This window comes from Sinohyriopsis cumingii, chromosome 5, assembly GCF_028554795.1.
Source record: "Sinohyriopsis cumingii isolate HCF-2022 chromosome 5, ASM2855479v2, whole genome shotgun sequence".
In the NCBI taxonomy this organism is placed as follows: Eukaryota; Metazoa; Mollusca; class Bivalvia; order Unionida; family Unionidae; genus Sinohyriopsis; species Sinohyriopsis cumingii.
This window is the reverse complement of record NC_142965.1, coordinates 16,036,621-16,059,997: the sequence shown is the minus strand read 5'-3', so window position 1 is coordinate 16,059,997 and position 23,377 is coordinate 16,036,621. Positions and strand designations below refer to the sequence as shown.

Below are 23,377 nucleotides of genomic sequence, written 5' to 3'. Positions count from 1 at the left end.
TTAGGTGTAGTGAAGTATAGGAACACCATCCTGATAGTGAGAATTTATGTTTTTAGGTGTAGTGAAGTATAGGAACACCATGTTGATAGTGAGAATTTGTTCAGGTGTAGTAAAGTATCTGAACACCATTTGATAATGAGAATTTATCTTTTTAGGTGTAATGAAGTATGGGAATACCATCTTGATAGTGAGAATTTGTTTATGAGCTGTAGTGAAGTATAGGAACACCATCATCATAGTGAGAATTTATGCTTTAAGATGTAGTGAAGTATGGTAACACCATCTTGATAGTGAGAATTTATGTTTTTAGTTGTAGTGAAGTATGGGAACACCATAATGATAGTGAGAATTTGTTTTTAGTTGTGTGAACTATAGGAACACCATCTTGATAGTGAGAATTTGTTTTTAGTTGTAGTGAAGTATAAGAACACCATCTTGATAGTGAGAATTTGTTTTAGGTGTAGTGAAGTATAGGAACACCATCCTGATAGTGAGAATTTATGTTTTTAGGTGTAGTGAAGTATAGGAATACCATGTTGATAGTGAGAATTTGTTCAGGTGTAGTAAAGTATCTTAACACCATTTGATAAAGAGAATTTATCTTTTTAGGTGTAATGAAGTATGGGAATACCATCTTAATAGTGAGAATTTGTTCAGGTGTAGTAAAGTATATGAACACCATTTGATAATGAGAATTTATCTTTTTAGGTGTAATGAAGTATGGGAATACCATCTTGATAGTGAGAATTTGTTTATGAGCTGTAGTGAAGTATAGGAACACCATCATCATAGTGAGAATTTATGCTTTAAGATGTAGTGAAGTATGGTAACACCATCTTGATAGTGAGAATTTGTTTTTAGTTGTAGTGAAGTATGGGAACACCATCTTGATAATGAGAATTTATGTTTTTAGTTGTAGTGAAGTATGGGAACACCATCTTGATAATGAGAACTTATCTTTTTAGGTGTAATGAAGTATGGGAATACCATCTTGATAGTGAGAATTTATCTTTTTAGGTGTAGTGAAGTATGGGAACACCATCTTGATAATGAGAATTTATCTTTTTAGGTGTAATGAAGTATGGGAACACCATTTTGATAGTGAGAATTTATGTTTATAAATTGTAGTGAAATATAGTAACACTATCTTAATAGTGAGAATTTATGTTTTTAGATGTAATGAAGTGTGGGAACACATCTTGATAGTGAGAATTTATGCTTTTAGGTGTAGTGAAGTATGGGAACACCATCTTGATAGTGGGTGGGGAGGATGACAAGAGCTGGATGGCAGGACTATGTTGGCTGAAGGAGGACAAGGGGAGGCAAAGCTGGGTGGAGGGTCAGGAGCTTCCCACTGTGATGAGTACATTTGGTTGTGTGGTGGCAAACATACAGCATGAAGTTGTGAAGCAAAAATGAAAAATGTGTTATTGGCTATGTATAAAGTAATATTAATATATTGTCACCTTGTTTGATTTTGGTCATAGGGTCTATTGCAGTTTTGTGTTATATCCAGAATCTCATTTAACAAAGTACATTATAATGACGGGATCATGTATTAATAGAATTTTAACCAAGTCTTGGCAGGTTTGGTAAAAATCTAGCATAAGGAGATAGATTTTAAGAGTGTATATGATGGCAAAAGTAGCAGATTTTTCTATTGCCTACCATGTATTTTTTATTTGATACTGTATAGTTAAATAATAATTTAGCATTCTTAGTGTGAATTGTACTCTAGACAGGGAAAGATACCTGTAGACTTATCTAACGTCAAGCCAAGGTAGATTTATCCAGCCTTGGATTATTTTATGGATAATACTGTCTGGTAAGAAAAGTAGGAAATAATTTAGCTCAAGACACCTGGTAATACTATCACTCTGGGAGTCAAATATTCAAATGGAAACATAGTAGTTACACAACTTCATTTGGCATTTTCATCAGAGAAAATGTTATCACCATGGTTACCCCACTGATACAAAGCCAATGCCCAATGGACCCCGCTGATGCAAAGTCACTGCCCAGTGGACCCCAATTAATACAAAGCCACTGCCCGATAGACTCCATTGATACAAAGCCACTGCCCAATCGACTCCATTGATATAAAGCCACTGCCCTATCAACTCCACTGATACAAAGTCACTGCCCAATGGACCCCATTAAAAGAACTTTATAAATATAAATAGTAAGCTAAATGTCCAGTATGATGTTCCCATCAAATGTTACTAATAGTTGTCTAGTTATGTGCAGAAATATTGATAAAAGAACTGAACAATAGACATGTGAAAATGTGCAACTGACTGGCTTTTAGTCTCCAAGAATGCATGCTATCAATAACCCAAAGTGCAACAGGCTGTTCATTAGTCTCCAACACTGCATGCTGTCAATAACCCAAAGTGCAACAGGCTGTTCATTAGTCTCCAACACTGCATGCTGTCAATAACCCAAAGTGCAATGGGCTGGTCATTAGTCTCCAAGACTGCATGCAATCAGTAACCCAAAGTCTGACAGGATCATTCATTTGTCTCCAAGACTGCAGGCAATCAATAACCCAAAGTGTGGCAGGCTGGTCATTAGTCTTCATCACTGCATGCTGTCAATAACCCAAAGTGCAATGGGCTGGTCATTAGTCTCCAAGACTGCATGCAATCAGTAACCCAAAGTCTGACATGATCATTCATTAGTCTCCAAGACTGCATGCAATCAGTAACCCAGAGTCTGACAGGATCATTCATTAGTCTCCAAGACTGGATGCAATCAGTAACCCAGAGTCTGACAGGATCATTCATTAGTCTCCAAGACTGGATGCAATCAGTAACCCAGAGTCTGACAGGATCATTCATTAGTCTCCAAGACTGCATGCAATCAATAACCCAAAGTGTGGCAGGCTGGTCATTAGTCATCAAGACTGCATGCTATCAATAATGCAGAGTGCAACAGGATGGTTGTGAGTCTCCAAGACTGTTTCCTTTCAATAACCTAGTGCAACCGGTTAGTCATTAGTCTCCAAGACTGTTTGCCATCAATAACACAAAGTCAGCAGGCTGGTCATTTGTCTCCAATACTGCATGCTATCAGTAATACAGAGTGCAACCGGATGGTTGTGAGTCTCTGTCTGTTTGCTTTCAATAACCTAGTGCAACAGGTTAGTAATTAATCTCCAAGACTGTTTGCTTTCAGTAACCTAGTGCAACAGGTTAGTCATTAGTCTTCAAGTCTGTTTGCTTTCAGTAACCTAGTGGAACAGGTTGGTTGTTAAGTCTCCACAACTGCATGCTTTCAATAGCCTAAAGGGTATAAAACAAAATGTGTTATAAATGTGAGAAGCGGGCATTAACCTGGTGAATAAATATACATTTGTTGAATATTTATGATAAAATAAACTGAATTTGCTGCACAATGTTTCTGCTGACTTGCATATTTTTAATGCATCTATCTCCAATAAGGTACCTCATATTTGACCCACTTTCTTTCAAGATAGGTAGATTAAAGTAACTTGATCTTAATCCACTTTACTTAATACATTATGCTTTAGTAACAAATGAAATATCTACTTGCATAGAGGTGTCTTCAATAAATTCATGTCTTTAAATTATTTATAGCTAACCAAGTGATATTCCTCCTATGTGAACCTAAAAATCACCTTCTTTAGTTATGTCTTTTAACTAACCGAGCGACACAAAACAGAAAGTTAGAAAAAAATGAATGTCGCGCCAAAGTCAAGGCATTAGTGTAACTCTTGTGATTTTGACACCAAGGTTAAAAGGGGAGATCAAGCATGTTGCAGATTGAGTTGTCTAAGCTTCATCATTATTCATCCAGTGTAGAAACAAAATACATCAGGGGATTTTAGGAAATAAAAGCAATGTAAAACCTTAAATGAAAACTGAAAGACAAATTTTCTATGATGCATATATCACTGAATGAGGGGCCCCAAGTGGTCTAAAGCGCACTTCGTTACGGATCACTGCCATCTCACCTCTGTCTGCGTGGGTTCGGGTCTTGGATTCGGCCAGTGTGGGTATGTGAGAGAGCTTGCCAGTAGCTTCTCGTGGGTCGGTGGTTCTTTCCGTGGTTTTCCCAGGTTCTTCCTCCACCATTAATACTGGCTGCCATGTATAGCCTATCATGTTCGGAAAAATGACGTTAAACCCTACAACAACAACAACATCACTGAATGAATTGTCTTGCCTTCATTATGATTCATCCAAGGTATCAAGAAAATACATCAAGGGTTTTAGAGAATTACAAGCAAATAAAAAGAATTAAACCAAAAGTATATGAATACACTTTTTGTAATGCTGTGACTGGGTGTGAAAGGTTACATCTGTGTGGCATATCAATATAATTTGAATATACAGCCTATGAGATCATAGATTATTGATACACATCAACTTGATCAGCTTTTCATATTTAGGTCTGTCAGTGGTTGAGTGGTGCCATTTTATATGTGTTGACATATTGGTTGTATTTCCAGTATGCATATTGCTGACAGACATAGACTTATCATCTGTTCATATTTAGAAGGTCTGTCAGTGGCTGAGTGGTGCCATTTTATATGTTTTGACATATTGGTTGTATTTCCAGTATGCACATTGCTTGACATATTGGTTGTATTTCCAGTATGCACATTGCTTGATATATTGGTTGTATTTCCAGTATGCACATTGCTTGATATATTGGTTGTATTTCCAGTATGCACATTGCTGACAGACATAGACTTATCATCTGTTCATATGCTATTCTCATCTGTGACTAGACATAAAAATAATACTTCCAACCGACTGCCTGTTAGTGGAGGGGGGCTTTGAGTGTCAAGTGGTCTAAAGCGCTCACTGTTATGGATCACTGCCATTTCACCTCTGTCTGCGTGGGTTTGAGTCTTGGGTTTGGCCAATGTGAGTATGTTAGAAAACTTGCCAGTAGCTTCTCATGGGCCAGTGGTTCTTTCCGGGATTTTTCCAACACCATTTATGCAGGCCGCTATGTATAGCCAATCTTGTGCTGAAAAATGGCATTAAACCTAACAACAACAGCAACCACCTGTTGTTGATAATTTAATTCAAGCTTTTAGGCCACTTCAGGCTCATCTATTTGTTTGGGTGCAGGACTCATCTTGGTCACCACACTGTTTGTTTTGCACTCTATAAATACTTTAAAAACATATTAGAACCGATTTCATGTCTTCACTTCAATTTGGAAGACATTACAGTGAATCTTTAAAACATAAGAATAGTGCAGTTTCATGCTGCAAGAAAACTTTTATCCAGAACAAGTCTGGATGTGGGAGTTAAGATGACTTACAACCAAATTCATGACATTGTATTTTATGCAGATGCAAAACAGCTGATGCAGCCACTGGCACTTGTTTCAGTTAGTGTAAAATGGAAGCTAATGACAACATCCATTACCCTTCTACAAATTAACACAAGGCAACAAACACGTGCTGTTTGATATTCCCCCATTTCCCCCCTTCTCGTGCAAATTTTATTTATCCCACTGGCATGTTCATTAACTGACTACATAGATATCTTTGTAAAAAAAAAAAAGACATTTCAAACTTGTTTCCAATGTATGATTTAAGTACCTTACCAATCATTTAATAATCACATTTGCACAAAGTTTGTTGCTTTGAATCTACTTGGATTGAGTTTGGATGCCAAAAGTTCCTGTCTGTCATACAGTGCATCTTAAATGGCGAACAAGTTCGGAATGTCTTCTTGACATTGATGTATGTTATCAGTGGCTGGACATGCTGACAGGATAAAGTAATTAGCATGGAATTGACAAGGCAGGGTTCATAGAGACTTTGAGAAACAAAATTTATGACCTTTTCATGAATTTCATGACCTACTGACATAAAAACATTTGACATGTACATTACATGTCAACAGAGAGCTGAGTAATTAGCATAGGTAAACATACTTCTGTGCAACCCAAGTGAAGGTCACTTGGGGGTAGTGATTGTACATAAGCACAGTCATTATAAAACTTTATTTTAAATGTAATAATCGCTGTTTGAGTGTCTTGCACACCATTTTCCTCAGCACATCATTCAGGCATTCATAATGTCAAAAGGAAAGAAAGGATCCTCATTAAACAGATTTATAAATTAAAACTAAATGTTTTTCGAACTATAAAGTATTTGTGAGAGTCAGTCATATGAACAACAGAGAAATAACTAGCCAAAATTATCTGCCAGTTTGTTTTCTTTATCTGTACTATCTTGTTCCAGTGTGTTCAAGAACATGTTCCAATGTGTTCAAGAACTCTTTCTTTCCTTTAGTTTTGTATCAAAGATCATTAGATTGTCAATGTAATTTTCGTTTTCTTCTGCCTCTAGTGCAAATTTGTCTGCAGAGGTCTTCAGTTATTTTGCTCAGAAATCTTCATCTTTCTTTCCATAGATTTGCAAGATCTTCATCCATTGTCTTTCTCTTCTGTGATTTATTGCTTTCAGCTTCATTCATTTTGTCCTCTGATATTTCTTTTGTGACCGTTCCAGTGGCCTAGTGGTTAGAGCATCCGTCTTGGAAGCAGGAGGTTGTGCGTTCGAACCCCGGCCGAGTCATACCAAAGACTTACAAAAATGATACTAACAGCTGCCTTGCTTGGTGCTCAGCATTAAGAGGTTAGTGTTAGGACTGGTCGGCCTGGTGTCAGGATCATGGGACTGGGTGGGACATCATGTTACGTGTCTGCGGCATGATGCCCCAGTGCTAGACGTCAGTATAAACTGCCACACTGCAGACATCGTAGCGATATGACTGAAAAATTGTTAAAGCTATGTTAAAAATCCAAATCACACACACACACTCACACACACATGCATGCACATCCACTAGTCGTTGATATGTTTGCATAGAGTTTATAGATTTTGCAACTAGCCATGATGAATCTGAGCAGCAGGATCCGATTTCCAGTAAGTGATCAAGACAGCACTTGCAATGTTGATAATGTCACTCTCGATCCTATTCCATGCTCTTTCTAGTTATGAAAGTCATCTTGGTCAGTTTCCTGTTTTTTTTCAAGCCTTTTTGTGTCAATGTAACTCTCCGACAAGGCCAAGCATAATTCGTCTTCTCTTGAAGTTAATCTGGAGCATCAGTAACAGTTGTCTCATTAGGCTGAGTAATTTCCTTTACTTGCTCAAGACTGCAGTAGTTCAGTACTTGTAGGCATATTGTAGTTCAATGAGATGGTCTGCTGTAGTAGTTGTATGCTAGCTGTGGCTGTATTAGCATCGTTGATAGACATAGCAGCAGACCTGTAGTTCTTGATCTGATCCTTGAAGTGGCTGAATATCTGAAGTGTAGCCATATTAGTTGACCTGGCAGGTAGAGATGTAGCCATATGATAAAATGTGTCTGCTGTACTTGAGCTCGCAGTGTGGTCTATATCTGTACTGTTCTGCCCTCGTTGCTTGTAACTGCATGACTAAACAGATAGCTAAACAAAGTTCCAATAAAACATATGGAGACAAGAATGATCATCAGAATCTAGTAGAATTTATTCCAACTCTCCATATCAACTTAACACAGTGTGTTGTATAAGCCACATAAAATTAACACAGTCTGTTTATAATCCATATAAACTTAACACAGTCTGTTGTATAATCCATATAAACTTAACACTGTTGTGTAATTGGGAGAAATGTAAAACTGAAAGAAAACTAAAGGAGATACAGTAATCATTACACCTTTGAATACTGAAGGGATGCATATTTACACATGCACACAATATGTTTTGTGTACCTTTAAACTAGACCATAAAGTATACAAATCTGTGTATGATTCTGTATATTAACAATGACTCATGTATGCTGATTTATATGCTATATATTAACATTGACTCATTTATTCTGATTTACTAAAGTCTTGCATCATTTTACATGTCTTTAAATAAGCTGCAATTAAACATCAAAACAAAACTACAAATGTTAGGGGCCTGGAGTGGCTGAGTGGTCTAATGTGCTCTCCGTTACGGATCACTGCTATCTCACCTCTGTCTGCGTGGGTTCGAGTCTCGGATTAAGGCAATGTGGGTATGTGAGTAAGCTTGCCAGTAGTTTCTCGTGGGTCGGTGGTTCTTTCCGCGGTTTTCCTGGGTTCTTCCTCCACTATTAATACTGGCCGCTATGTATAGCCTATCGTGTGCTGAAAAATGGTGTTAAACCCTACTACTACAACAACAACAACAAATGTTATAACAAATGCTAGAAGGGATTCTGTTATTACTAACTGAAATACAACTCCACATTTAAATAGCAACCTTCACATTTTTGAATAGTTTTCTCCAGAATGTGCTCATGCATGCCACAAGAAATTCCCTGATAAAACTGTATTGTACAATCTTACTATATTAATGATGTCTAAAAAATCTAGTGTAACCACACTAATAAGTACTCACATATAATTTTACAAGGCTGTAACGAGAATGGATAGAACTAGAAAATGCTGGAGCTCAACAATGAGTTCCCTGTTTAACAGAAATGGCAGATGGAACCTCGTGCTTACCACTGTCGATCATGCGACTTTTACTCATAAAATCCGAAAGCATACTCTCAGCACCCGATGGCATAACAATATGAAAATTAAAACAAAATGTTGCACAAGTCAGAACAATATCCATAAATACAAGTTTTTTAAATAATGAACTGTCATAATCAATGATACAGGGATACCTTGGTTAAAAATAAATTGGATTGGTTATTAATTTCTTCCTTTTTCTTCTGAAGATTTTAAATATAAATATAACAGGAAGGTTTAGATGATCACATTACAATTAAATTAAAATAAATATTATGCATAATTCAGTATTATAAGTGCACCAGATTTCACAAGTCTGAAGAAATTGAAATCAGAACTGAAAATATTAAATATCTGTGCTAGTGAGGCAGAAGCGAGAAGTTTTTACAGCCTGTAGTTTTTATATACTCTTCTCTACTGGCTGGATAATCCTTAATGAGTATGAATATCCTTGTAAGTTGTATCTCCATGTCTCACACAGCTGCCGCACACCCAGCTTGAAAAGCATTGTGAAGGATATGAATTCTACAGCTTCCTACCTGCAAAAGTTTGTAAGTTCCTGCCTGCTTTTGAATTTCTGCCTGAAGCAATCTGTACAGTTTTCGTTTAACCCATCCATGGAAATCTGTCATGTTATTAAGTGCAATACGCATTAATGCTTCTTCGACTGCAATGTGGAGGTCTTCAGCTCTTGCATGTCCAAGAAATTTTGAATCAAAATGATGTGTACTTACTTTGGTGTCTTTGAAGAGCTGAACATGTCCTCATTCAAAGGCCCTTCAATTCTGCAATAAATAAAACTTGAAAGTGGCACTGCTGTTTGTGACTGTTTTAGTAAATCTTGTTGTTATGCTATTTCCGTAACTGGAAGCAGCTTGCTGTTCCATTGCAGATACTTTGAAGCTTTCGTACAAACAGAGCATAATGCTCACTGTTCATTACCACTGGGATCTTTTTATTTAACCCTGATTTCAAGTCTGACTTCTCAAGCCATTTGGCTTGAAAAGAGTACATTCCAGGCATTTATGGAATGACAGAAGTCCAAAAGATAGAATAAAATGTTGAATTACATATGGATCGATTCTGAATTACATATGGATCAATTCTGCACCACTAATAACGTTCCAAAAACTCTGAAGACAAAATCTTGGCAGAAGAATGTGCTTCAAAGATGACTGAAACACATTCATGATCCTACACATACAAACATCTGGTTCATGAGTTGCTTCTCTTACTGAGAGGTTAAAGGGTATGTGACATCATACCGATATGTTAAATGCATTTTTTTTACAGAATGAAAATATATTAAGACAAAGAGAAAACTAAACTCCCATTTCCACCAGATTCACAAACTTTCATAAACTTTTGAACAATAAGTAATTTTTCATGAAATGGTGACCAGACATTTTACAAACCTTAATGGTCTGTGTGAAACCTGCAGGTGTTGGAGACAGATTTTAAATCACATAGCTTTGTGTTAATTTGTAAAAGGCAACTGGTTGTTGTCAATAGTTTATCTTTTTACTTAAAAATGAGTGCCTGTCTCAAATAAATGGCAAATTTTTAGAAATTATTCATGACTGCTGAAGATGAAAGTAACTAGTACCAGCTAAATTTCATTTTGTATTTAATCTTCACCTCTTATATCAATATGTGTATCAATATCTGAAAAGTATCAATTCATCAGTGTGGCTGCAAAAGTATTGATGACTCAGTGCAGCTAACCCCCATACATGATAGTTGCATTCCCAAGAGTGGTTGCATAACTAAACGTTTTGGTTTCAATGCCTTTAATTTCCTTGGAAAAATATGTAATTCAGTTGACTTTAATTTGATTCATTTTTCCGATTTTGGTTTTAGACCAATAATTTCATTATATTTTAGTCCACAAAAAATTTATGTTAAAAGAAAAATTTATATGAAAAATTTAACCAGAACCTAAAAGAAATTTTTTTATGACTGGGACCTTGACAGCGAAGATGTGTGTGTATATGTATTACAATGAATAGCTTTAGTGTCATAATGATTAAAGCCAAGTATGGTCTGACTCTATCAGTGGCTTTAGGAAAGGTATGCAGATGAAAAACTTTTAATCAAAACATTGCCAAACTGTTGAAAAGTGGCTGTTAAATCTCACTTCCCACTAATGTTACTTATTTATAAACTTTTTGTTCTGTCTTGGAAGTAGGCCTTTATTAAAGCAATACATAATTGGTTTGGTTAGTAAGTATTCCAAAAATTAGCACAACAAAACTTTAATATGAAACAATTTAAATCTTATGTATTTTTTAAAAAAATCACTATTAACTTTCTTGTTTAACTTTGTTCAATTCCCAGTGTTATTTAGTCTTATTTTATTTGTGAGGTTTGTAAAATCAGATTCATATTAAAGATAAGATTGCAGTGGATAGTTGGATTATGTTGCAGTAATTATAACTGAATATTTGTTGTTCAGAATTTTAATAAATGTTAAAATACCTTTCACACCATTGCATGTGCAATGATACACACAAAAATACAGCTGTACTTGAATTTCCGTTTGCATTTGTTTTAGGTTTGAAACACATTTCTTGATATAAAATGGACAGTAATGTCTTTTTTACCTCCAGGAGTTAAGTTAAATTATTTTGAACAAAACGTTAGAGAAATGACTGACCCATAGTTGTAATAAAATAGTTAAGAATTATCTGAAAACAGTAAATATGACATAAGAAATGTTTACAGTGAATCAGATTGTGGCACGAAAAAAGGCAAGTTGTGAAATTAGTAGTGAAATATTTTGAAATCCCAAGGCCATCTCTGGAGAAGTCAAAATTGCAGCTTATCTTGTTGTAAATGTGAGAAATTGTATAACTGCTATAGTTGGATGAAAATATGTCAAGATTTCATTGAAACAAAAACATGGAAAGGCATATACAGATTTTAGGAATGGTACTTTACTGAACAGGCCATGCTCAAAGATTTCTGCATAATGCTTGATTTTGAAATGATGGCTTGCACTTTTTGTGACAATGTATAATTGTAATCGAGAGAGAATTAAAAATGTTGGGCAGATTTTTCAATTTTAATATGTAGAGAATTACATGTACAAATTTCATCTGAAATTTCAGAAACCTTCATCAGTTTAATTAAATTTGATTCAATTCAATAATTTCATTGTAAGCTTGTTGTAAATTTAAGATGTTCGTTGTAAAAGCAAAATCATCCGTTTCGAGATGAAAACTATGCCACTTGAGTTGCTTATTTGTGTTCAAGGGGAGACAACTTTGCTTTAGTACCTTGCTAAACTGCTAATAGAAAATTTATGCATTACAGACATGTGGCATTTTCTAACACCAAATTTTTATAATTCTTTTTGTAAAAAGGAAAAATAATATAGAATGATACAAATAATATAAAATGATACAAATAATATAGAATAATGCAGATGTATGGATATAATTTGCAGTGATTAAAACTGAGAATGTGAATATTTTGTCTTTTTTTGTTACTTGTATATATACAGAGAACATTGTTAAGCAGTTTATAGATAGTTTTGTGACAAGTTTTCACTGAACATAAAGAAATCATTTGATCTTTTTTCCCATTGCTGAAAATTTTAGCCTCAAATTGGAGTTTGTAAAATCATGAAAGTGCCTAAATTTGAAAATTACTTGAATTTGAGACTGGTTCCAAAAAGTGCTTGAAGAGTAAATACTTAATGGTCCCTGGAAAGTGCTTGAATTTGGAAACAAATGTATTTCATTTAAAAACAAATTTACTCACATCTGTATCTAGAAAGAGTAAAAGATCCATTAAAAAATGTTAGAAATCTGATTCAGAAATTTTAATTCAGTGTTGAGTTGCTTTCATATTAATCAAGACTTGATGTTTCTTAGTACTCAGCCTTGATTGGGATTGTAAGCACCATAATGTAAAATGGATGGACTTGGCTGTCAGGGTCTATAAAAAGTGTTAAGTGCTTTGTTATGGGAATCGTATTTGCCAACAAAATTTGCCATAAGCACTGAACTCTGTATACATGGCAGGTAAGCGAAAGGATAAACAATGAGCTGTGTGTTGTCTTTGTTGAAAGACATTATAGTCAAAGTCACATTACGACATAGTAATGGTAAAAACAGTACTGTTGACTTGCATACCAATCATGGTAATCTAAACATCTCAGAATGGGATATTTTGGCTCCAATGCACCCAAGATCACTCACAACTGTAGAAAATTGCTTGCACTGTTATTTTTTACTACGTTAAAATCAAAGAAGAAATACCTTCAAACTAGTACCAAGTGCAGATTTGTTGGGATTTGGCAATTGCAAAAAGTCTATATGCATTTGTCTTTAGCTGTAAAATCCCCACATTAGTATTACAAGGGACTTGTAGAGCAAAATTAACCTCTGAAGAGTAGAATGGTTTTGAAGTTGAATGGCATATACAAAACTGAATAAAAACAGCAGGAATGAATTTAGAATCTGTTGTGCTTCGACATGAAAAAAGTCAAGAATTAGTTATAAACCCTGCCAAATGATAGTACTAACTCTCAAACCGATGTAGTTGGGATGACTGCACATCACATGCCCCAAAGTCCCATTGTCCTCACCTAGGCCTTGTTTAATCTGAACTATTTATGAATTCTGATATTTTGGAGATCCTGCTAACCATAATCAACTTTCATCCTAAGCTTACGCACATTTAATTTGAGTGTTTGAAAATGAACTTTTTGTCCTTGAAAAGTGCTTGAATTTCTTGATGAAATATAATTAAATATGAACCATTCACAATTACCTTTCACCTTCTTCACTAGTCTGTCAAAATAAAGACTGGATAATTACATCACTAGTCTATCAAAATAAAGACTGGATAATTACATCACTAGTCTGTCAAAATAAAGACTGGATAATTACATCACTAGTCTATCAAAATAAAGACTGGATAATTGCATCACTAGTCTATCAAAATAAAGACTGCATAATTACATGTACTTTGGTCTACTCTTACATTTTCATGTTATAAATTATTAATGTTTACATGAAGATTACCTCATAAAATCAAAAGATTCATTTTTATCTTATATTTGTGGTTACTTTTGGGCATGTCTCATCTCTGTTTTGCTACTTAATGCATTAGTATTACATGTGGAGGATTTTTAAATTATGAGAGTATAAAAGAAAGCATTTTGAATACTGCTTGTATACTGTTACACTTTCTGCATCTTCTGGAAAAGCCTGTATTTAAGCACACACACACACACACACATATTTATTGGATGGATGAAAGTGAGCTTGATACATATATGCGCTGTGTGTGTGTGTGTGATTTGCAATTGCGACAAACAACAATGGGCCAATTTCACACCAGATTTGCATTGCTCTTTGTCAGATTTTCTTTCCAGTCTGTGATTTTTCCTGACCAGCATGATTGTTATGATCCATTATGGCTTGGAAAGACTTGTCTGCTATGTGATTTGTGACAGTCAAACCTGTGAACAGTGGGCATCTCAGAGTAAATGCAAAGGTGGCCTTTGTTTGCAGGTGACCTCTGTATAATGGTTTACCTTTCATTATCAGTTTTTGAACAGTTATCATGCACTGGTTATTATTGTTATTATTATTAATAAGTATGTTTTATAATACAGTTCAACAAAATTATAAAATGGGTATATTCTTTATTCTCCCAAATTTATGTTCCACATAAGGTTACTGTATCATGCATGGTTTAATTCATCCTATAAATTTATTATCACTAACTGCTGCAATAACATGCGTAATTTTCTCACTGACCAGCAAACTGATTGCTTTGACCCTCTACCCTAAAATAAAAAATAAAATAAAAATGTTTAGAATCTGACATGTTGACTTTTGAACTATGTTGACAATTTTGAGTTTGGTCAGCAAAAGCAAGATAAGAAATGTTTGTATATAGATTCATATGTATTCCTTTATTGAAACAATGACTTTCTCATGAAGTAAAAGTTTAGTTTGTATGTAATGGTGACTACTAGGACATGGTCTGACTATATAGCTTATGTGCATTTGTTGGTGTATATGTGCTTGAATGATTACATGGATATGTGTTTGTAAGTATACAGGTATATATCCCATGTGTTGATTGAATGTTTGTGCATGTGATAGATTTTATTTTTCTTTGTATTTCTTGCCTTCAGTTAATTTGTAGTTAATTTGAATATATATGCATAGGTACTGTTGATAAAAAAATTGATTGAAAATGCAAATGAAGATCCATTATCTGCAAGGAATGAAAGGAATACTATAACACATAATCACCAGTAAATGATAACACAGACACCACGTGCCAGCTGTAATTTCCAGTAAATGATAAGACAGACACCACATGCCAAATGTAATCACCAGTAAATGATAAAACAGAGTATTATTTGATTTTAACCTTCATGTTATGCTGTTCAGTAATGGTTAGACCTTTTCTGGATTTGATTGTCAGCTTTATACATCACCGTTTAGCTGATACTTATCGCCTGACTGTCAGATACACCCATATTCGTTTCCACACAGTAAGTTACTTAATTATTCGCTTTCAAACATATTTTATATGTTCCACTCCACAGGCGACAAAGGACCATGACTTGTGACATACTGAATCATGTGTTATTTAAGGTAAAATCCACGAATGGTTATCTTGGCGTGATTCAGTTTGATTTAAGTGTCCAGTATGTACCAGATAATATGGTTACATAGCTCAGTATGACTACCACAGGATTCAAGTGCAAAACGTTTGAGTTCAGAGATATCCAGGTTCTCTGATAGGATTTGTGGACCCTAGGAAAAATTCACCAGTAGGTCCCTATGAACTACAAATTGTGTCGGCGGTGGACTCCCACCTCCCGACCGTTCTGGGCCCCCATAATTTTGACATAGCTGTGCTACCCTGTCGGTGGCCCAGGAGATATCTTGTCCAGTTTTATAAGTCGAAATTTTAATAAAATGTTTGAGATTATATGAATAGGTACTGTTGATAAAAAAATTGATTGAAAATGCAAATGAAAATCCATTATCTGCAAGGAATGAAAGGAATACTATAACACATAATCACCAGTAAATGATAACACAGACACCACATGCCAGCTGTAATTTCCAGTAAATGATAAAACAGACACCACATGCCAGATGTAATCACCAGTAAGTGATAAATCACAGACACCACCGCATGGTTGTTCTTGAATGTATGGATTTGTTTTTAGTGTAATGGTGATTGTTGTAAAATTGTGTTGTGATACTTGTTAAGTAAATTTTGTGGGATATTATTTGAATACAGATTTTTAAAAATATATTTTCTTCTTACTGTTGCATGTTTGGTTAGAAGCCATGTTAGTAATTTATGTTTTTGCTAGTGATATTATAAATTTTTCTACCTGACTGATTTCTTTTGCATCACTAGACTGTAAAATAACAATTCTTTTGTTCTTTTGTTTTGAATTTGCAGATTGTAATTTTCAGCATGATGCTAAAATTGTTACAAATAAAACCATTCTATGAATTGATACCCATCTTGTCATATTTTCTCATCATTTTCTTTTTCAATAAATTGTTTATTGTATAGCATGTGTAAATTGCTGCATTGGTCTTAATCCATAGTTTTCCAGCCTTATGTCTGTTTTTTAGGTTTATATTTTTTCTGTGATAATTAGAAGGAAAGGATTGTTAATTTATTTTCCCTATTTTATTTCACAAACATTTTATCAATTTTCAGTTTAAAATACCAGAATATATTCTAATATGTAAAACCATGAAATATCAAAAAGCCAACACTAGTGAAATCATTATGTTTAGATAATATACAATGACTAATAAACTTTATTTTAAGAAGCAATTTTACGGTACCTGAGCATGTTAAAACTGTATGGTAGAATTTTTAATAGAAGGAAAATCCATTAGCACAAAGGTGACACATACACATAGTTAACATTGTTGTTCTTACTGCAGCTCTGGGTAACTAATCCTTTTAAAACCAATCCTTTTCAAACTTATCTTTTTCAAACTAATCCTTTTCAAACTAATCCAGTTCAAACTAATCCATTTAATTTGGCAGCAAAAATATCTATATTCTGTCACTATATTGCAAGCTAAAAAAAATGAAACAAACTAAAATGACATATTATTACATGCAAGTACAAACTTAAGATATAGTTCACAAAGTCAGGGTTTCCATTAACAAATATTCCCTGTGTGTCCAACTTCTCCGTATCATGAATTCTACACTTGGATGGCCAAGAGACTTCTCTTTCTCCTGCTTATACACTCTAATAATAAAATTCTGTTCCTAATTAGAACTTATCTCTGCCACCACAGAGAGCTAATTGTGACTATTCATCTACAATAAGCTATGAAGAATATGCCGACAGGCATGTAATTTCCTGTCATGTCACCATTACCATGCCATTACTGTGTGCATACTGGTTAAGAAAAAAACGGAGTTTAATGGGCATGATTTACGTATATCAGGGCAAGTTGTCTCCCTGAAAGTACACTTATTCCCAGCCACTTTATTGAATGCCATAGCATTTAAAACAACTTCTAGCAAAACGTACATTTTTACTGAACCTCAAGAGTTCCAATTGACAATGGGTGCTGACAACTACAGCTGTATATTTTACAACCTTACTAGACTGCAGACTTCATAGGGTACATATGCTGTTGTACATTTTACAACCTTACTGGACTACAGACTTCACAGGGTACATACGCTGCTGTACATTTTACAACCTTAATGGACTACAGACTTCACAGGGTACATATGCTGCTCTACATTTAACAACCTTACTGGACTGCAAATAAAATGGCACATACACTACTGTACACTTTGCAATCTTACTGAACTGCAGACTTCACAAGGTACATACACTGCTGTACATTTTACAGCCTTACTGGACTACAGACTTCACAGGGTACATACGCTGCTGTACATTTTACAATCTTACTTAACTGCAGACTTCACAGGGTACATACACTGCTGTACATTTTACAACCTTACTGGACTACAGACTTCACATGGTACATATGCTGCTCTACATTTAACAACCTTACTGGACTGCAAATAAAATGGCACATACACTACTGTACACTTTGCAATCTTACTGAACTGCACACTTGACAGGGTACATACACTGCTGTACATTTTACAATCTTACTGGTTTGCAGACTTCACAGGGTCCATACACTGCTAACGCTGTACTTCTGACACTATTGAATACAGAACATGCATGGAATGGTGAAATTTCCAGGCTTGAGGTAATGGATTTCCAAATTCCAACCATGGACATCCATAACTATACAAAATAGAAATTTAATGGAACCACTACATAGTGTTGCAGCCATCATTCCTCCTGACCTTCAAAAGCTGAAATTGAGAACAGTTGATTTTTAAAACATTAGCATAAACTCTACTCAGCCCTTTACACCAACAATAGTAAAAGACTTGTAGATGAGACTTATATAAAAGATTTGTACACAAGACATGCTTCAGAAATTAAAATGAAAGCTATGTTCACAAAGGCGCTGTTCACAAAGATTTAAACATGTACAAAGACTCCTGCTTGCCAGTAGCTTCCAGTGGGTCGGTGGTTCTTTCCAGGGTTTTCCCGGGTTTTTCCTCCACCATTAATACTGGCCACCATGTATTGTGTGCTGAAAAATGGCGTTAAACCTTACAACAACAACAACAACAAAGACTCCTGCAACATTAACAAATGACACATAAAATACTAAGACCCATGAAACGTTAATATTGACAAATAACATTAGGTGGCGCTCACCAGATAATATGTACTTTTGAGAGAGTGACGTATGTAAGGTGAAGTAGTTCGCATTTAAAACATGCACAGTGGAGAGAATGTTTGCATACCTCTATGCTACATTAATGTAGTGTGGACGATATTTCTTTTGGATATTGTACTTTTGGAAATTTTACATGATTTAAGCACACTGCTAACTAAAATGACTGCTCCCTTGTGTTAAAAAATCAGTCTGAATTAGTCTAAAGTACACTATACATAGCAACTATTAAAATAGGGAAAATTAATTTTGCCAGACTAGACAATACCAGCTTCTGAAAGTGTAATGAATGAATTACCAAATATATAAAATGTAAAAAAAGTTATCGGCTCTTTCTTATACAATTGACCTCTGAAGTTCAGGAAGTGAAAATGACCAAGTAGAGCTAGTACTTTTTCGAAAGGTACACATTTGAAGTAAGGCCAAGCTGTATACTCTATAACCCATAGTACACCCATCAATCATACACCAAAATAAAGGGAATTAAAGGTTCTTTGCATTATACCTAAGATATACAAGGTCTTTTTTAAATAGCCAGTATAACCAGTGAGGAAAGCCGGGGACATTCTTTTTCTTTAAAATCCTAACCCTATGCAAAATGCGAAACTGTATAGCGCCACCTTACATACACAGAATCATAAATGAATACATTCTGTGATGAGAAGTTGGACATATCGAATAAACTATCTCAGTTAGCTGACACTATAGTTTACTAATACTGCAGACAGTTTCAAATTTGCTGCGTACAGATTTTGTGACATACAGTAATTAAATGTACATTAAGAATTGTTTATGTAATTTTTACTGAAATTTACATGGACAAACTGATAGAAAATGACCATTTCATACATTATAAACAGTTTTTTGTTGTTGTAGGGTTTAACGCCATTTTTCAGCACATATCTTGATGGCTATACATGATGGCCAGTATAAATGGTGGAGGAAGAACCTGGGAAAGTCCTGGAAATAACTGCTGACCCACGAGAAGCTACTGGCAAGCTTTCTCATGTACCCACATTGGCCAAACCCATGACTGGAACCCACGCAGACAGAGATGAAATGGCAGTGATCCGTAATGGTGAGTGCTTTAGACCACTTGGGACCTCTCTATGTATAAACAGTTTGAGCATTTGTGCTAATTACATAACTGTGAATGGAACTGAAGCAAACTTCTAGTGTTAAGATAAAAAAAGGTATCATGCTTTTTCTCCAGTGCCATTGGTAAGAAATAAACAAAGAGGTGAGTATATCCTTGAAACTTGGCAATAGTACTGAACTGTTACCAGAAGCTTATGAATGTGGTTATTACCCAAACAACACAAATTTCAATGGAACTACAATGTAATTATTATGTACATCTTCACTACCTGAAACTGTAATGCACAGATTGCATTGTGCTATGCAGGCAAATGCACAACCAAATGTATCTAAGGGCTGCATGCATTATTTGTTCAGTTAATTTCTTTCCAATTAAGTGTTTTAATCTTCCAAATACCAGATATTTTCTGTGATGCACTTTAGAACTGTGTCATCTTTTTTGTGTGAAGCTTTTCTTCACTAAAAATCGTTTCAACACGATAACTCCCACTTTTTCTTCACGTCTTGGCTAGTGTTTACATGACAGTTAGATAATAAAAGTACCCAGAATTATGCTCCAAGAATTAAATAGGCTTATAATAGCAGAATATAGTGTTAATCTTGTACATGGAGTAGGAATGAAGTGAAATTATTTAATAAACCAAAATGAATAACTCATTGATGAGAGAACAATGAATTGTCGATTGTTCTAAGCTAAATACATGTAATTTCAAAGTTGCATGTTTCAGATAACTATAGCAAAGTCATCTTAATGATTTATTGTGAATTCTGTGGAAATTTTCTTTGCTTGTAAGTAATAATTATGCAGTCATGTGGGTTTTGTTCAACTATTCATGATGGAAATTTTCTCACAAGATTTTGAATATGTTCAGCAGATTCAAAGATAACTGGCTTCATAATCAATAATAACTTTTTATAATGAGGGTTACATATTTGACTGTTGCTAATCTTCCATGCATCCCCCAGAAATAAAGGGTGAACATCAATGTAAAGTAAAATACCGTAACTAATTTAAAAGATGGGCATTTTCTTTCATAAAACACATTTAAATACATACTTACATTGTATTCACTCAATATATAAGGCATGTTACTAGCTGTATAACTCTAATAAAATGACAACAAAAAAAGAGAAAAAAGATGTTAACCTAACACTTCATTCACAATACATGTATACACATATGCATACACAAATGCACTACAAATTAAAACATTTACAAAGACATCTGAAATTATTAACTTACTGCCATCTAATGAACACATTAAAAGTCAAGGAGGACAGATACCATGAAAAGTTACTTGATGGTGCAACTGCAGGGAGACTGAGAAGGCCATGTTTGAATTACTGGTTGCTATTTAAGTTAGTTGCCTGAAATTGCATAAACTCTGACTTGAAACTTCCTTTACCAGTAATTGGCATTATTATAGTTTGTTGTAACATGGCATTCCATATTTGGGCACAAGGGTAACTAAATGACTATTTTACAGAGTTTCGATCTTGGTCCAGCAAAATTAGTTTTCCCCATGAACATGACCATGAACTGGATTCTATTCTCAATGCTTGCCTTTGTGTCTTTGTGATGTATAATGCTTATTTCTTTAAAGAATGTCCCCATATAAGTTTGTGATAATTAAGAATGGAAGTAAGGTAAGCATTTTTCTTCTTCATGTAATCAGATATTTGTCAAACATTCTGGGCAGAGAAACAACAGAAGTTAGTTTGGAATACACATTAAAGATTTGTTGAGCCCAATTAAATGATTCATCCACATGTACACCTAAAACATACCTAAACTTAGTTATCTATCGAAAGAGTTACAGTCCTGAATTTATCACCTCTGTTGGCTAATTCAGTAGTTTTTCTTTATTAATTGCAATGTTGTTTTGACACCACTTTACTACACCATTCACACCACTTTACTACACCATTCAATGTTTTCCTGAGACTGCAATTATATTTCATCCAGCACATTTCCCTTTGAATACACGTTTCCCTTTGAATACACATTTCCCTTTGAATAGTGTCAGCATCATCTATATCAGTATTAGATTTACACATATTGAAAGATCGTTGATATACAGCATAAACAATAGAGAACCCAGAATAGAACCCTATGGCAGTATACTGCAGCAATCAAAACTGGTTGCCTAAAAATAATACTTCATGAGAGTTTAACCATTTCTGGTTCAAAAACAATGTATCTGCAGAGTATTTGGTAATTAACAAGATCAAAGGCTTTTTTAAGATCAACAAAACCAGTACCAGCATTTTTGTTATTATTGATGCATTTTATCCAGTTTCCAATAATGTTAACAAGCGCTGTTTGACTTTTGTTCTTTTCTCTAAAAGCTGATTGAGCATCTTGAGGTATTCTATACTGATGCAAAATACTTTTACATAAAACAGTCCTAGGCTTATAACTCTCTGGGTCCATTATGCCATTACCATTATCAATTCAAGTTCTTTTCAGCTACTTTCAACAAATCTGGTAAAATGCCTACATTAATGGTAAGGTTGACTGTTTGTGCAATGTTAATCCAAGACTGCAGAGTTTAATAATTTAGAACCTAATTACAATTCACTCCCTGAAGGCTTGGAGTTAGCAAATTTGTCAGTTAACTCTGTTACATCATGTATGCTTATGGACAATAAACTGAAGGGATTTTCTTTAGACCATCTATTTTTCTGGTGTGATGCAGTGAAATTATGGTCTTTTGTTTAAATTGAGAAATATTGACAAGATGTTTTAAAGTTTTCATTGCAGCCTGCTCAGACGTAAATGTATAGTTGTTAACTGTAAGCCTTAAGAGATCTATCTGATGCTTTTGATGAGAGAAATTTATGATTTAAAGGTATCTTGTATTTTATTTGTATTGCCATATACAGCCTTTTCAAACAGAGATCATTTTGACTGTAGAAACAGAGATCATTTTGACAGTAGAAACTGAGATCATTTTGACAGTAGAAACAGAGATCATTTTGACTGTAGAAACATAGATCATTTTGACAGTAGAAAGAGATCATTTTGACTGTAGAAACTGAGATCATTTTGACTGTTGAAACATAGATCATTTTGACATTAGAAACTGAGATCATTTTGACAGCAGAAACTGAGATCATTTTGACTGTAGAAACAGATCATGTTCAATATAGAAACAATTTTGTTTTATTGTGCCATTTTTTGTAATTTTGGCCAGTCTCTGTTATTGACATGAAGTGTATATGCAATAGCCCCATTGTACCATTTAGTTTTCTTTTATTCTTTTAACTTAGCAGACACATGATAGATTAGGACGTCTATTATGTGCCACATGAAAACTGCACTATTTGGGTCACTTCGAGATGAAACTTTATCAATATTATAACCATGTTGACCATGGAACAATACAGAACTAGTGAATTTATTAAAACATCCATGGTATTGCGTATATTTATATTAACTGAAAGCATGTCTTCCTGAAAATGTAATGCGTACAGGATAATCATCACCACGCTGCAATAATGACACAGGTCATCTACTTTCATTTTCAGAATTTGTATGGCATATGATGAATGACTGTGTAGGATATTTCATTCTCACTTGTTGGCTTTTGTATTGATTAAATCCATGAGATGAAACAGAACTATTATATTTGGCAAACATTTATTGGTATGGTAGCTTCCTACGGTATCATGGATTCTATGGTATCGCAGTATTCAAGGTTTTCCGTTTTTTTTTTTCTGTATAGCACAATCTATCGTGTACTTATACGTCACTAAGTTCTGTATCTCCAGTTTCGTTGAAAATCTGGAGATTGCTGACGAGTCCAATACTTTAAAAATTTACCCATGATGATTAATCTTATGGCTATTGAGTACCAACCTCGGAACCAGACTATCGTAACTAGGCAACATGCTTTTGTCTAATTGCCAGGCTTCAATTGGATAGTATTTCAATAAGCGTCTTGCTAACGT

General features: G+C 34.6%; 1 protein-coding gene across 5 annotated transcripts in view; it reads left to right on the top strand.

Moving 5' to 3' along the window:
- The window catches only part of LOC149798698 (kelch repeat and BTB domain-containing protein 2-like), a 62,173-nt gene extending 46,138 nt beyond the window's left edge, over window positions 1–16,035 (top strand). For 4 of the 5 annotated variants that reach the window (XM_089957538.1, XM_089957541.1, XM_089957540.1 and 1 more), the window contains exon 8: window positions 1,226–16,035. In XM_089957538.1, coding sequence (XP_089813664.1) covers window positions 1,226–1,419 — 194 coding nt within the window. In that variant the 3' untranslated portion in view covers window positions 1,420–16,035. The remainder of the gene's footprint in view (window positions 1–1,225) is intronic. The other variant, XR_016421012.1, reaches the window with a different exon arrangement.
- Window positions 16,036–23,377: the final 7,342 nt, after the last annotated feature.